At 44.1% G+C, this 16617-nt stretch overlaps 1 protein-coding gene across 2 annotated transcripts in view; it reads right to left on the bottom strand.

The window, feature by feature from the left end:
• Window positions 1-15883, bottom strand: part of LOC123790044 (UDP-glucuronosyltransferase 1A6-like) — a 50626-nt gene extending 34743 nt beyond the window's left edge. Inside the window, exon 1 of one of the 2 annotated variants that reach the window (XM_045794076.2) lies at window positions 15014-15883. In XM_045794076.2, the coding sequence (XP_045650032.2) occupies window positions 15014-15868 (855 nt within the window). In that variant the 5' untranslated portion in view covers window positions 15869-15883. Of the gene's footprint in view, window positions 1-102; window positions 1084-15013 lie in introns of those variants that run through there. The other variant, XM_045794077.2, reaches the window with a different exon arrangement.
• Window positions 15884-16617: the final 734 nt, after the last annotated feature.

Here is a 16617-nt window from a genome sequence, read left to right as displayed (position 1 = left end):
GCACAGTTGGCTAAGAGCCGAATGAGTGAGGGAAAATTGAGTGCGTAAGAACAATGTCTGCCCATTAAAAACAGAGCAACAAAAAGAAATAAAACCACCAACCTGAGACAGGACTCCCTTCTTCTTGCAGTTGGTCCCTCCAATGAAAACCATGTTGGGCATGACCGGTCTGGGGTACTCAAACACAAAGTCGTACCTTAACAGCCAAATGGAGCCCTTCCGATACAAGGTGGGTAAGTGCACATCTCTCTTGAGGATGTTGGAGGCAAGGTCTTCATACTTGGAATACAGACAGTAGAACAGATAGGTCTCCAAGTAATTAACGAGGTAGTTGGCCACCCTTTGGGGGAATGTCATCCGGTCTGAGAACTGAGTGTAGCATCTGGGAATGTAGGACACGGGGTTCGGGCTCCTGCTCATCGTATGCTCCAGGGAGCATGGGAAGCCCCTGAAGAGGTACACGGAGGGCAGGCCCAGGTACTCGGCCAGGATCACCCCGCAGGGTAGGGCCGGGTCTGTGAAAAGGGCATCGAACTTGCTCTTCCGGAGGACGCTCAGGGTGGCCGCGTCCTCCAGGAGGCTCTGGCAGTTGGTGAAGTACATGTCAATAACAATCATGTTATTCCTGTACTCCGTCTGAGCCGCGTTCAGGAGCCATCTCTCAGCAAAGTGATTGTTTCCAAAAGAGCGGTAACGAGCCTGCAGCTCTTCCTGGTCATACGGCACCGGGTAGATTTTTCTCGCGTAGTGCTTGGATTCCTTCAGAAGCAAATTGACTTCTGGCACCAGCACCACAATGTCATGCCCCTTCTCACTGAGGAGCTCAACTATGTCCTTCATACTGAGCCAGTGACTTCCATCCTGGGGGACCACCAGCAGCTTGTCCCCTACAACCTCCCCCCAGAGCACTAAGAAGAAAGCTTTCGGAAACACATGGAGGAGGCAGGCCATCTGGGGGACAGTACAGGTAGCAACCAAAAGTAAACGGTTCACGCTCTCTAAACCTCAGGGCTCCTGGCTCTTTTCCCTGAACGAACCAGTGCTCTTTATAGCCCCTACCTACCTCTCCTTCCTCTGAATTTTGCCCCTTGGTAATTTTGCCCTCTTTGCCCTAAATTAATATTTAACCATTTTTATGCACACAGCAAACATGAACCAATGAGGCTCCTTATTGGCTTTCACCTGATCTTCTGGGTTTATTTTTCCTTTTCCTTCCACCATCCTGCCTCTCCTTCCCTAACTCAGTCACACGTGGAGGACAGCTTGGCAGGCCCCTGGAGGCTGGTGGCAGTCCTCTGTCCTGAGCTTTCTGGATTCCCCGGCACGGTGATGATGTCCATAGACAAATAGCTCTTAGCGTTTCTCCATTTCCTCAGCTTTTCTCAGAAAGGAAGTGTCGACAGATGCCAAATTCAAGATTTGAAACAACACAACGGAGTTGCCTTCTCCACCTCCTGGTGACCTGGTCACCAGAGCCACAGCTGGATTACAAAGTGGGCTGCAGGAAGCTGAGGGGCACAGAGGAGTCTGATCTAGCCCCCCGCCCCCCACATTCTCTTTGGTAAACCACTGTTACTGGGAGTTTCCTGTTCAATCAGAAGATGGAATGTAATCCCGAAGATATACGCTCTAAAACCAGAATTCCCACTTTGACTGTGGTCAAAAGCAAAAATTCTGGAGTCAGCTTGCCCCTTCTGAGCTGTGCAACCCCACTGCTCTGTGCCTGAATTCCTCATCTCTCAAACGGGAGTTGCATCAGGGTGGAGGGGGAGGGCTGTGAAAATTAGTGAGCCAATCCATGATCTGTGGGTGCCCAGGACAGGTCCTTCAGAGGGGCTCCCCCGGGCTGTCATCAGGCAGCTGGGTTCTATGTGATACGAACTAAGGAGCACCCCGGTAGTCAGAAAGTAGCCCCTAAAACCTCTCAGCAAATGAAAGATCCAGCTCTGCCTGTCAACTCAAGATTATAGGAGGGATAAAAGGGGACAGAAGAGGAGGTGGAAAAATTAAAACGGAAGAAAGTGGAGAAACATAAAACAATGGAAGGTATCGGGTGACAAGGCATTTGACAGCAGCAAACTGACCAGCCAGCAGTCAAAACAAAAAGGAGGCTCTGGCTTCGGGACCCTGAGAGCTGCAGGACACTTTCTGGCTTGCAAAACGGTTTCCCTTGTCTTAGCGTCCTAGGGTCTCTGAACAAAGTATCACCCACTGGCTGGCCCAAACAACAGAAATGTATCCCCGTGGTTCTGCAGGCTGGAAGTCTGAGACCAAGGCATCAGCAGGGTTGGGTCCCTGTGGAGGATCCGAGACAGAATCTGTTCGTCTCTCCTCACTCCTGGTGGCTTGCTGGCAATCTTTGGCATTACTAGGCAGACGCAGGCATCACTTCATCCCTCCCTTCGTGTTCACCCTTCTCCCTGCATATGTCTGTGTCCAAATTGCCCCTTTTCGTTAGGACACCAGTCATACTGGATTAGCGCCCACAGCCAATGATCTCCTCTTAACTACTATATTCCCCAAAAAGGTCCCATTCCGAGGTACTGGGTATTAGGACTTCAACACATCTTTCCAGGGATGCAAGTGAACCCACAGCAGTCGTCTATCATCTCACGCAATTCAAACCCCAAAGTATAGGTCCAGTCACCCTTGTACAGGCGAGAAACTGAGGCTTGCCACTTTATGGAAAGGGCATTTTTGGGGAACTTCTGCAGCTCAGAAGGAAATACAGAACTGGCCCCTTCTAGATCCGCCATTCTCAAAGCTTTCCATCTCAGGACTCCTTTACAGTCCCAGCAACAATGGAAGACCCCCCAAGCTTTTGTTTATGTGGGTCATGTCTACCCAGACAAACCATTTTAGAAACTAAAACTGACATGTATAAAAAGACTTCCTCACTCATTTACGATAACAAGAATAAGCCCAAGACAAGATAGCACGACTGATATCTTTTAGGAAAAAAGTACTCTATTTCCCCAAACAAAAACTCGGTCAGAAGGGCGACACTGTTTTACACGTTCTGCAAGCAGGTCCCTGTGGTATGAGCATCTGTCTGGCTTGGTAGATGACGGCCAACACCGCACGTCGTGGAGCTTTTGGAAAACTCCGTGGCACCGTGGTGAGCCATGAAGCAGAAAAAGCAAGTAGCGTCTTAGCACTATTATGAAATCGTTTGACCTCAGGGACTCCCGGGAAGGGTCTCAAGGATCCCTCAGTTTCTACACTTTGAAAATCACTGTTCAAGATCAGGGGACGGCAGATGTTATTTTCTGGAAAGGCCTAAGTAGTACACATTTGAGCTTTTGTAGGCCATTCGGTATCTTTGGCCACGACTTAACTGTGCCACTGTACCAGAGAGCAGCCAGATAGGACCCTGAACAAATGGGCAGGACCATGTTCCAGTAACTTTGTTTATGAGAACAGGCAGCAGGTTTGGCCCATGGGTCGCAGTCTGCCCTAGATAATGATACAAGTCAAGATGTCGCCTCTTCCCCCCGTGTCCACATGGCTCCCTCCCTCCCTTCATGCCAGCTTCGGTCGTGTCATGTCAGCTTCTCTGGTGAGCTCATTATTAAATAACCCAGCCCATCACTGGGAAGCTCTTCCCCCTCCTTATATGTCTCTGTTTCATTCATCACTACCTAAACTATTGTTTACTATGTGTCTCCCCTGACTAAAATGGGGCACCCTGAGGGAAGGAACAATATTTGTTTTGCTCTCTGCTGTATTCCCAGTGTCTAAAGAATGCCGAGCATACAGTAGGCTCTCCATAAATGTTTGCTGATTAATGAACAAGACTTTGGTTTGCCTGTTTTATTCCTACATTTCCTTTTCCCTTTTTCTTTTCTTTTCTTTTTTTTTAAAGCAGACTCCATGCCCAGCATGGAGACCATCACGGGCCTTGAACTCACCACCCCGAGATCAAGACCGGAGCTGAAACCAAGTGTCAGACGCTTAGCCGACTGAGCTGCCCACGCCCCCCCCCATTTCATTTTCATGTTTCTTTCCAAGTTGTGAGAATTCACATATGAAATTTAAAGAACCATGTGCTCGTTTTTGAGAAGAAACTGCTCATTGGCATTACGAGCCTATGATGGGTCACTTGCCTTTCAGGAAGTTAAGATTTGAGAAGTCTAATGTAGCCAGCAGGCGGTGAGGGCCCTGGAGCAGGAGTTGGACAGCCTGGAGCCCGCTTCCAGCCCTGCCCCCATCAGCCTGGTGCATGACCCATCTCCTGACTCTCTGGTTTCTCAACTGAGACCCAGAGAGAGAGGGTCATGTTTATCGTGCCACATATGCCTACCACATGACCGAGGGAGGTCCAAGAGGATGATGGATGTGGAAACCAGGCTGTCTAAGTGAAAGGTGGCTCCTGGCATGGCTAGAACAGACTTGCCCTCAGCTAGTCACGCACAACTGAACTGTCACACAGGTCTTGTCATAACCCACGCCTGTTGGCTCAAGAGGCACGCTGGGACCTAGGAAAGGAGAAGAAGCCTGAGGAATGACACGAAAGGAACCATCCCAAGCACATCCCCGGGAACGCAGCCAAGATGCAAATTCATTGCGACCTCCTCGAGGGAGGGACGCCAGCAGGATTCCCACTTACAATGATCAGAGTCTGGAGAGGGGCAGCATCCCGGTTCGGGTCCACCTAGATAGCAATAAGGCCCCAAGATGGTTACAGAGTGAGCACAGAGCAGGCCCACCCCTCCAGGGCAAGCAGGAGCTAGGCAGGTCCTTTCTAAGAGCAGTACATTGGGAGGCAGAAAGGCGTAAGCAAGTGTGTGGAGGTAGGAGAAGCAAGATGTGCTACAGACCTCAGCTGCTTCACACCAGACCCCCATTCTGCTGAGGACCTTGGCTTCGGCCCTTCCTAGCAGAGCCTTGCTCTGGTCTTTGTGTTGTTAAGCTAGAAGCCTGGGAAAAGCACATGACTTGGCTGGGGGTCCCATTCTCATTCCTAGCAGGCCCAAACATACACTGGAGGCAGGAGATGAAGGAAAGGAACTAACCCCACTTCGCAAAACATCACAAGAGAGATGTCTTGCAAATCAAGAAAGCTTTAGAAAACATATCTCTTCCTCCTCCTGAGATTTGACTGTTTCTAAGAATGGTGCGTGCGTGTGCGTGTGCGTGTGTGTGTGTGTGTGTGTGTGTGTGTGTATTCATGGAGGGCAACAGGAAGAAGAATCTAGCATGTCAGGTGAGCTGCCCTGGAGGCCAGACCTGTCCTGGGCATTGTTGTGGAGCTTGACATGTCTTCAGGTGTCACCGAGTGTCCGGGTAAAGGCCAATCTCTTCTCAGGGATGCCTGCAGACCCAACAACTAAGCTTGGGACATGTATCGGTGGGGAGAAAGAGGCAGATCCTGGGATTTCCCCAAAAGTCAGTGGTGGACACCTGGCATCTTGCATAGAGGGGAGTCGTAAAGGGGTATATGGAGGTGATGACATGATAGGAACAGGGGGCTGCTTAGAAAGGTTGACCCTCAAATCACCCACAAACTATGAGTTACAGAGCCTGGACCTACAAGATTTAAAAGCACCTGCAAAGTGCTTGAGACCTGAAAAAAGGCGTTTGTTAAATGCAGCGTACAAAAATGACAAAATCAAATTAATAAATGTTCCATTGAATAACTCCACAAAAACCGTGAATGGTCTACTGTGGTTCAGCTCGTTGAGTGACATGGACAGTGTATGTGATGTGGGATCCTGGGACAGTTTAAGCCATTGGATAGGCCATGGGGTGGGGGCTGCACAAATCAGTGCTCTGGGCCCAAGTCCTGGTGCAGATCCGAAATGGTCAAGTCTGAATCACCCATGGCTGGGGCAGGGCAGTCCAGAGCAGACAGCTCCAGCGGGCACTTGTCCTACTGTAAGGGCTGTGTCTATCACCACCCAGGGAGGTTGGCACTGACATGGGTGTGGTCCCAGAAGCCGGGAGCTGTGGGGAGGGGCATGACCTCGGGGCTACTCAGAGGACACAGACAACAGGCTTTCCTCTTGCCTGTATTTACTGGAGTAGTTCATCCCACAAGATCACTAACTAACACTTGCCCAATCTAACCCAGGCTTGGCCACTCAGGGTCCCTCAGGACTGTGGAGAAGCCAAAGAGACACATGACAATGTGACACCCCACTCAAAGAGCCAGGTACGGGGTGCCTTACGGTGTGATTGAATACAAAGTACACAGCACTGTGGATGAAGTATGCCTGTCACACAGTGGAAATTGGATCGATCAAGCCCACACCGCCTTCCAGTTGCCAGGAACAGCTTACACTCCACCGGCAGAGAGCAAGGAGACCGGAAGAAGGAACACCCTCCAGGACAATGACCCGGTTACTACAAAAAGCCACAGCAGTTTTGGAAAGGGAAGGACCTGTTACAGATAAATAGAGTGTTAGAAGAAATGATGCAACGTGGGAAGTGTGTTTGTATCCTATTCAAACAAACCAGCTGTTGAAAGACATGGCTTCTCTTTTTAAGAATTTTGGTCAAATTCACATGACATGAAATTCATCATAATCATTTTGAAGCGTACAATTTGGTAGCATTTAGTACAGTCATGGTGCCGTGCAACCATCACCACCATCTAGTTCCAGGATATTTTTATCACCCCAAAAGGAAACCTCTTCCCCGTTAAGGAGCTGTTCCCCACTTCCCTCTTCCCTGAGCCTTTGGCAACCCCTCACCAGCTTTCTATCTCTATGGGATTCCCTATTCTGGATATTTCACAACAATGGAATCACAGCACATATGCGCTTTTGTGTCTGGGTTCCTCCACTTAGCATTACATTTTCAGTGTTTGTCCACATTATATAGCAGGTATCAGGTCTCCTTCATCGCTGTGGCCGAATAATATTCCACTGTATGCATAGACCACATTACATTCATCCATTCACCTGTTGAAAGACAATTGGGTTGTCCTACCTTTCGGCTAGTACGAACAGTGCTGCTATGAACATGCCTGTACAAGCTTTGGTTTCAGGACCTGTTTTCAATTCTTTAAGATACATATCCAGGAGTGGAATTGCTGGGTCATATGGTAATTCTATGTTTAACTTACGGAGGAACTGCCAAACTGCTTTCCACTGCGGCTACACCATTTTACATTCTCACCAGCAATGGACAAGGGTTCCAGTTTCTCCACGTTCTTGCCAATACTTATTTTCCTTTTTTGTTTTGTTTTGTTTTTAGTATAGTCATCATATCAGGTGTGAACTGGTGTCTCATTGTAACACTGATTTGCATTTCTCTAGTACCTAATGATGAGCATCTCTTCATGTGCTTGTTGGCCATTTATATATCTTCTCGGGAGAAACGTCTATTCTAGTTCTTTGTCCATTTTTAATTGGGTCCTTTGAGTTCTTTATCTATTTTGGATGCTAGAATCTTATCAAATACATGATATGCAAATATTTTCTCCCATTCTGTGGGTTGTCTTTTCATGCTCTTAATCGTGTCCTTCAATGCATAAATGTTCTTCATCTTAATGAAGTCCAGTTTATCGACTTCCTTGTTTGTTTCTTATGGTTCTGGTGTTATACTTAAGAAACCATTGCCAAATCTAAGGTCAGGAAGATTTAGTCCGATATTTTCTTCTAAAAGTTTGATAGTTTTATTTTTATATTTAGGTCTTTGATCCATTTTAATTTTTATATATGGTGTGAGGTAGGGTCCAACTTCATTCTTTTGTATGTGGATGTCCACTTGTCCCAGCGCCATTTGCTGAAGACACTATTTTTCCACTGTTGCACAGTTTTGACACTTTGTCAAAAGTCAATTGGCCATAGATGTATAGGTTTACTTCCAAATTTGTAATTCTATTCCATTTATCTGTATTTAAAAGACATTTCTTGAGATAATTGGGGAAATTTAATTACGGCCTAGAAATTAAGTCATATTAAAGAATTATTGATATTGTTAGGTGTGATAATGATACTGCAATTACGTAATAACAAATTTTCCTTATTTTTTATATTTAGTGAAGTGTTTGGGAATGGAATGACATGACAAGAACTTCCTTTAAAAAATAACAGTCAGGGAGCGGCACCTGGGTGCCTCAGTCTGTTAAGTGTCCAACTCTTGATTTTGGCTCAGGTTATGATCTCAGGGTCATGAGCTCGAGCCCTGCATTGGACTCCACACTCAGTGGGGAGTCTGCTTAAGATTCTCTCTCTCCGTCTCCCTCTCCCAGCCCCATGCTCTCTCTCTCAAATAAATAAACAAATCTTTAAAAAATTTAAAAAATAATAAAAGTCAAAGAATTTTAAGAAAGAAAAAAGGGGAGGGATGAATCAGTACAGCAAAATATTAAAAATTATTTAACCTAAGGATGGCTATATGGGTGTTAATTACTCAACAGTCTCTCCTTTCGTGCATGTTTGAAAACTTTGATAATAAAAAGTTGAAATAAATAATCTTGGTGAGAGGTGCTGGGTTTCCCCACTAACAGATAAATTGAATTTGAATTTGAGTTTTGGAATGGAGCCAGAAGCTGAGAAAAATGAGGAAGCATGGATCTTTTACTGCTGTGTAAACTCATCCGGTTTCCAGTTCTTCAAAGCTGGAATGACTGCCCTGAATTGTACTCTTTCCAGCTGGACCCTGTAATCAATTCTGTTGGAACTCACCAAAAACTGAAAAACACTGGAAGTGATTTCTTTTCCCACCGAAACTATTTCAGTGTTCTCCTGAATGATGATCTGCCATCCTGGTTAAAGTATTCAATTATATCCTTGAATATAATTCCCCTGGACAGACCAAGAGAGATTTTGTTATGGGAGACACTCAGGAAAATCCCCTTCATGGAACTTGAGACAAGCACACAAACAAACACGTGTAGACACCCAAAGACACATGTGCATAACACACACTGACATCAGGCTATGTGTTCTCCTATCAGACAGATAAGATTCAGACAATGACTCCTGTTTGCAAGCAATGTACAACAAACCATGTGCTTTTTCCAAGAGACATCCTGCCCACCTGAAACAAGGCAGGAGACATAGGCACTGTCCATAAGTCTTCCAATGAACATTTACTTTTGCAGTTATGCTGTATCCAACACTCTTTGTTAAACGGTCCTCTTTGAGATCAGAATTCCTCTTTAAGATCAGAATTCCTCTTTAAGAACTAGACTTACTTTGGGACACCTGGCTGGCTTGGTCAGTGGAGCATGTGACTCTTGATCTTGGGGCTGTGAGTTCAAACCCCACACTGGGCGTAAAGCAAGAATTATATGTACTTTAAACTTATATTTATAAATATATGCTTTAAAAATAGAAGCATAAATTTATAAATATACAACCTTTCGCATATATTGAAACCTTTCATACATATGTATCCTTTAATAGATATATAAAACCATACACATTTTAGATACATTTGTAGACACCTGTAGCCACACGTATACAAGCTATATATGGGTCAGTACATTTTATAGATCTCCATATAATAGGTAGCTATAAAATCATAGATGGCTTTATAGATCTCTAAACTCCTCGGAGTGACCTAGTCCAGCACTGGTTTGGAATGCTGCAGGACCTCACCCTTAGCTAGAGGGCAAGGATTCAGGTGATACCTGGGTGGTGCTTGGCACTTTCACTGATACAGAGCAAACCAGGGACGCTCAGCCTCTCAGAACCCTGCAACTCAATCTCCTTGCCATCAAGAGAACCACAGCCTGTTCTTGCCAAGAGCAGAAAGCCATGCCTAATTTTGACAGGCCTAATCACCTGGATTTTAGAAAGAGCATGATTTCACTTTCCCATAAGTTGGCTGAAAATTCACTTATTCACCGAACATCTACTGAGAATGCGCTGGGTTCCTAGCGTGGGACTAGACATTAGGGGCCAATAAGGGCCCAGGGGGTATATGGGATACCTTTGCCCCTTCCACTCAATTTTGCTGTCAACCTAAAACTTCTCTAAAAAGTGAAGTCTATTAAAAAAAAAAAAAGATGGAGGCTCACTCCTGGCCTCCAGGAGAGCCCTCTAGCAGGAAGACAGACAGGTAATGGTGCCACACAGATGGCACTGTTCTGTCAGCTGTCTTCTTAACAACTGCCTGATGAGTGACGGGAGCCGGATTTAGGCCCACCTGCTGCACCATCAGCACACAGGAGCCACAAACAGGTGCCTCTGGGCTGTGTCGACCAGCCTGGGCTTGTGGGCACCAATTCCAAGTTAATAGGAGCTCAGCTGAGGACACCTTTGGGCTATGCTTCGGCTCCTTCTGAGCCCAGCCCCAAGTGCCTGACACCCACTCTGGAGAAGGTTTAGCTCTTGCTCCTTCCCACCTACCCAAGGCTAGTATGCACCCCAGTTCTGTCCTACTCTGAGGAGGGGCTGGGCTGGTATGAGACTGGGTGTTCAAGTGGCCACTGGCCCATGTCCAAGAGACCATAAAAGGGCACGGCAAGCCTTGCGCTGGACTATCTATAAGGTTTAACTCCCCTCTCACTTTTCCAGATAGCCTTCCCATCCCAGCTCGGAATCACCTCCTCTCTGGAGCCCTCCTTGATATCCCTGGCCACAGGGTTCCAGGCTTCTCTTTCTGTGCACATCCACACCCCGTGTGGGCATTTCCACTTCCCAAGTCTGTCCCCTCGACCGGAGCTCCTCTGGCCCTCCTAGCTAAAGCACAGACCTAACACCATTGCATTCCAAATGCAATTCTGGGAACCATCCGTGTAGGACCACCACATTTCAGCATCTCCTAGCAATGTGCATGATAGCTGCCCAACAAAGGCTATGGAACTAAGTGTCTTTCCAGGAAGAAAGAAAAGGCTTTTGTTTTCTACCTTTGCGAAGCATTACTTGAAGCACTCATAGAATGTGCAGGGGAGAGAAAACCCAATGATGTGACCCAGGAAATGTCCCATTCCTTTGAAGGTGAGGGACAACATTTCTGCCCCCCCAACCCCTGGTCAACCCAGGGAAAAGCCAGAAGTAAAAGAACCAAGGAGAAGGGGAGTCAGATGGGCCAGGACAGAGACCCCACCAGCCACGAGGGTTAGGGACATGCAAAATCCTAAAGGAGGGGCACCTGGGGGTCAAGAACACCACAAGATTACCCCTGCTTCCAGTGCACTTGTTATTGATGGAAAGATGTGTGCAGGGGGACAGCGGAATCCCAATTGTAGTAGCAAAAAACATGACCTTTACATCCAATCACAGTACTTTGCTTAAAAAATACATGCAAACACAAACCATGGGCCCACACCTGATCAGAAGGACTTCAGTTACCTCCCGGATATTGGAAATTCAAATTCATTACTCCTTTAAGTAATATTACTCCTTGTACCAGGAGCATTCATTTACACCATTATACTTCTCATGATCTGGTGGTGCAATGGCTTTTTCCAGGGCGAGTACAGTATTATCATAGATCTAAAACTTAGGTTTTCTTACTAGATCCCACTTCTTCCTCAATCATCCCATTTCTCTCTTTTCCCAACGGGGGCCCACAGATCTTGTTCTCCACCTCCGAAGGGATGGGAAAATCTGAACAACCTCAGTTTGTATGACCCATGAGCTAAGAATGGACTCTACATTTTTAAAAAGCTGTAAGCAAACAAAAAACCAACAAAGTTACAAGACAGGAGACTGTATATGACCCCGCAATGTCTAAAACATTTGCTCGCTTGCCCTTTACAAAAAACTTGGCTGATCTCTGATGCAGCATCTTGAATTTACACAAACAAAAAAGATGATCTCTGCTACAACACTTCAATTCACTTTTAACATATGGATGATGGAAAGTGGTTAATTACTCTTACATCCCCCAAATTTCTTGATATAAATGGCATGTATTATATAAGTCTGTAATCCTACATCCCAGTCATGCCAAATAAACCCATTGTCATCATCTGGCTTTCGTATACGGTTGCGCGTGTACCTAATCCGAGCACAACTTCTTCAGCTGTGTGACGATCCTGGTGCCCGCAGAGGGCAAGGCAAGGTGAGCGGAGCCCCCTGACAAAATGCTGTCCTCGCCAGACGTGGGTCACGTTGTGGGTCATCTGAGTTATAGAAGCAGCATGTCCCAACACAGATTCCCTGAGGGTGTAATCCATTCTTAGCCACTCCTTAGTTCAAAGGTGAAAAATCAGGCTCCCAATATATGAGACGGTATGACTTTTGCAAAATGTGCTGAACCATTGTGAGATAAAATGTATAGTACATCCCTAATAAAATAATCAACTGAGACATGCCACCAGGTGTTTCATGAGGGTATAAACGCAACGTCATCACCAGGAATCTTACTCTTGTATTTGTCAAGACCTTTCCAATTGCAATGACAGAACCCCGAATCAAACTGGCCAGACCAAGTATTTAACATCATTCAGGAACTATTGAATAATTGTTCTGAACTAATTGTTCAACACTGTTTTGGAAATACACGCTCCAGTAAAGCAAAATAAGAGGTACGAACATGGGGAGGGATTTTTACCTGCAGATGATATTATATACCTAAGAGTATTACAAACTAATAAGACAAATTAGTAATATGACTAGATACGAGGTAATGTGCGAAAGCCAGAACTATACTGTAATGACTAATAATAGTTCAAAATAGCAATGAGAAACAGCATGTTCACAATAATTTCACAAATAATAAGATGCCTAGGAATATATTTTAATAAGAGAAGTGAAAGACATATAAAGTAAAATGCAAAACTTTATTGATTTACCTCAAAGATACAGACGTAGTGAAGAGAAGGGCCATATGCACCCCAATGTTCGTAGCAGCATGTCCACAATAGCTAAATCGTGGAAGGAGCCTAGATGCCCTTCAACAGATGACTGGATTAAGAAGTTCTGGTCCATATATACAATGGAATATTACTCAGCCATCAGAAAGAACGAGTTCTCAACATTTGCAGCAACATGGACGGCACTGGAGGAGATAATGCTAAGTGAAATAAGTCAGGCAGAGAAAGACAATTATCATATGGTTTCTCTCATCTATGGAACATAAGAACTAGGAAGATCAGTAGGGGAAGAAAGGGATAAAGAAAGGGGGGGTAATCAGAAGGGGGAATGAAGCATGAGAGACTATGGACTCTGAGAAACAAACTGAGGGCTTCAGAGGGGAGGTGGGTGGGGGAATGGGATAGACCGGTGATGGGTAGTAAGGAGGGCACATATTGCATGGTGCACTGGGTGTTATATGCAAATAATATATCATCGAACTTTACATGAAAAAATAAAATAAAAGAATACTTTATTGATAGACATAAAGGAAAATCTGAATAAATAAAGAGAAGTACTACATTCCTAAGAGGAAAACTTCGAAGCAAAAGGATATCAATCTTTCTCAAATTAATAAAAGCATTTTATGTCATATAAGCAGAACATTAATATTGTATTTCTCTGTTTGCAACAAGAAAAGACAATTCTGAATTTTGTAAAGGAGAGTAAATAGAATCACCAAGAAAATATAGAAAAATACTGAGTATGGGGCCTGCCTGAGCACATATGAAAACTTACTACAAAGCTAATACAATCAAAATACGATACTGGCCCGTGAGTAAATAAATAAATCGATGGAACAAACCTGAGAGTTCAAAAGTAGAGCACTCAAAAGTAGTGTTAAAGAGAGGAAATAAATATGAAATTTAAAATATGATGAAGACACATTTCAGTTCAACAGATAAAGGATGGATTGTTTTGTTAAATGATGTTGGCACAATGGACTATCCGTTTAGAAAAGTAATGAAGTCAGATCTTTATACATGTAAAGTCTTCACTGTAAAAAATACAGCTGTTAACACTGGAAGAACTAAAAATACTAAGACATAGTGAGGAAAAAAACATTTATATATCTCAGGCTTGGAAAGACCTAAACAAGTTGAAATCCAGAAACAACTAGAAAAAAAGTGAACGAGTTTGACTATCGAAAATGAAAACCCTCTCTGACAAAAGATGAAGAATAGCCAAGGAAAAAATATTTACAGTTCCTAAAAAGTGTTAATATTAATATTCCTAACACTCAAGAGATTTACAGTCATTAGCTATGAGAAGACAAATAGCCCTAGAAAAATGATTAAAGAATCTGAATACATACTTCCCAGTAGTTGAAATCAAATGGCCAATCTATCTATGAAAATGGAAGCAGCTATTAGAATTTTTTTTTCCAAAAGAGTTTTAGAAGTTCGACAAAATCTGAAGCTGTTGACCGAGTGTCAGATTGTTCAATCTTCTGAAAGCAATCTGTCGAATGTATTAAAATGCAATGTGTGTGTACCATTTGGCCCACCAACCCCCTACTCCTAAGGACGTCCAGCCTACAGAGAGAAGAGCAAGCGTACGGAAATGTGGGAATGCAAAGAAATGATTTCAGAATGTTTGGTACAGTCTTGCTTATAAAGGCAACGGTGGGAAAAGCTTAAATATCTATCAGTATTGCTTAATTGAGTGAACTATGGTACATCCAAAGTAACGAATTTTATGCAACTATTACAAAGAATGTGACACATTTGTAGGGATTGACTGTAAAGATGCTAATGATTTATTAGTAAGTGAAAAAAGCAAGGTAAAGAACAATATGTCCAATCCGTTACTAGCTTTTCTTGTAATAAAACAGTTGTTAGAATTTATATTGGATATATGCATACATATATAAAATAATTTCAGAAAAATTGGAAAAGCAGCATACAAAACGGCTAAGGGCATTTTCCTATAAGCTATGGCATTAGATGAACAAAATGGAAGTTTCATTATTTACTGTATTTTCAGTAGTTTCCCAAGGGGAGTATTACAAAACGCAGCCTGGAATTTATTTACAATTACATCAGTTGTGTACATACGTGTATCAAAAAGAGCACCTTTATAAAATTCGCTAATGTACGACTCAAAAAACTGGCACAAAATAATTCATTCAACCAGGAAAAAATTTCCAAATATAACGGATGTAAATGACAAATCACAGTTCAGTAAGGATTTTTTTTTTTTAATGTACAAACTGAGGTTATTCTTACGATGCAAAAGAAGAGGTGACTTACCTTTGGCAATGGCTTTCCCTCCTGGCAGTTAATGCCTCCGATGAAGACCATGTTGGGCATCACAGGTCTGGGATAGTCGAAAACAAAGTCAGTTCTCAGCAACCAAATCGACGCTTGGCTGTAGAGATCATACGGGGTGACAGTCGTTTGGAGAATCTCAGACGCAACTTCTACAGCAGTTTTAAAAAAATAGTGGCAAAGTAAGTGTTCCTCCAAGTGGAGGATTTGATTCCACACTCTCTCGCTGAAAGTCATGGCATCTGAGAATCCTGAGAGAACTCTAGAAACATAGGAAGGGGGACTTGGGCACTGTGCGGCGTCTTCAAGATAATGACAAAATACTCCCCTGGTGAAGACCACAGATGGGAGAGAAAAATATTTGGCTATAATTAAGCCACACATATCAAAAGGATCCAGAAACACGGCGTCAAAAGAACTCTGCCTTATGTATTCTATTAATTTTGTGTCGTTAAACAAATTCTTACAGTGTAAAAAAAGTTCTATAAATAGTTCGTTGGGTGAACTCATTAGCAAAGAAACTGTACTTTCTTGACGAGTTTTCCAATGAGAGTCAAAGAAAGTCTTGAACTGATGATTATACTCCTGCAGAGTGTAGCCTGTGGAATAAGTCTTCAGTGTAAAATTGGAGGATTTTCCCAGGTGCCAACTCACCTCCGGCACTATTAAAACCACCTCATGGCCTCTGTGGACAAGTTCCTCCACAACCGAACGCATGGTAAACCAGTGGCTCCCATCCATGGGTACCACCAGCAGCTTGCCTGCCTCGGCAAAGCCAGAAGTCAGCAGCAGACACACACAGAGAAGAGGAAAGCTGGTCAAAATTGCAGGAGCCATTTGGGAAACTGCAGCCCAGAGCAATGCAGCTGCCTGGATTCCGAGCCGGTGTAATATGGTCCGAGGAAGAAGTACAGGCACAAAGCCAGCCCAGGAGAGCGCGTGTATTCACACATTCATTTTAAAAAAAAGCATTACCAGTGATGCACTCCTCAGAACAATAATGAATGAGTCGCATTTGCTGACACACATGCTTGTACGTTTTCCAGATAAGAATACCTTTTGATCTTTGCCTTGTCAGAGATCGTGCGCTGTATCGCACGCAACGGTCATTTGGAAACAGAATATTAGGCAATGCTTTTGAGGGCTCAGAATGATAAAAAGGAAAGTAATGTCAATAAACGTGATATTTTGCAATTTGTTCCAAGAACAATTTGGGTTTTATTCTCAGACTGCATAAGACGATTTTGCTCAGAAAGAGATTGGCATCCCAGTTTCCGAGGAAAGACCTGAAGTCACTTACCACTACCTTCCTCATGGGCAGTGGAACTGTGACATGCCTGGCACTGCCACTTGTTGCTCCATATCCAAACCCTCTGAGGCCTTCAAAATGCTAAGAGTGACAATCCCACTTCCATGGACCATTCTAGGAATGTGATTGATGGAATGTGATGTCATCTATTTTAATTCACTTTCCCTAGATCCATCACATGCAGTGGGTGGTCACCTGTCCAATGCTTGCCAGAAGACCTCTGCTAGGTGTCCTCTCTCTTTCCTCTCTGCTTCTGCATTCCTCTGTCTAGACCTCT

Source organism: Ursus americanus, chromosome 1, assembly GCF_024610735.1.
Source record: "Ursus americanus isolate L20-20 chromosome 1, mUrsAme1.1.p, whole genome shotgun sequence".
Classification (NCBI taxonomy): Eukaryota; Metazoa; Chordata; class Mammalia; order Carnivora; family Ursidae; genus Ursus; species Ursus americanus.
The sequence above is the reverse complement of the archived record's forward strand: the minus strand, read 5'-3'. Positions and strand labels throughout refer to the sequence as shown.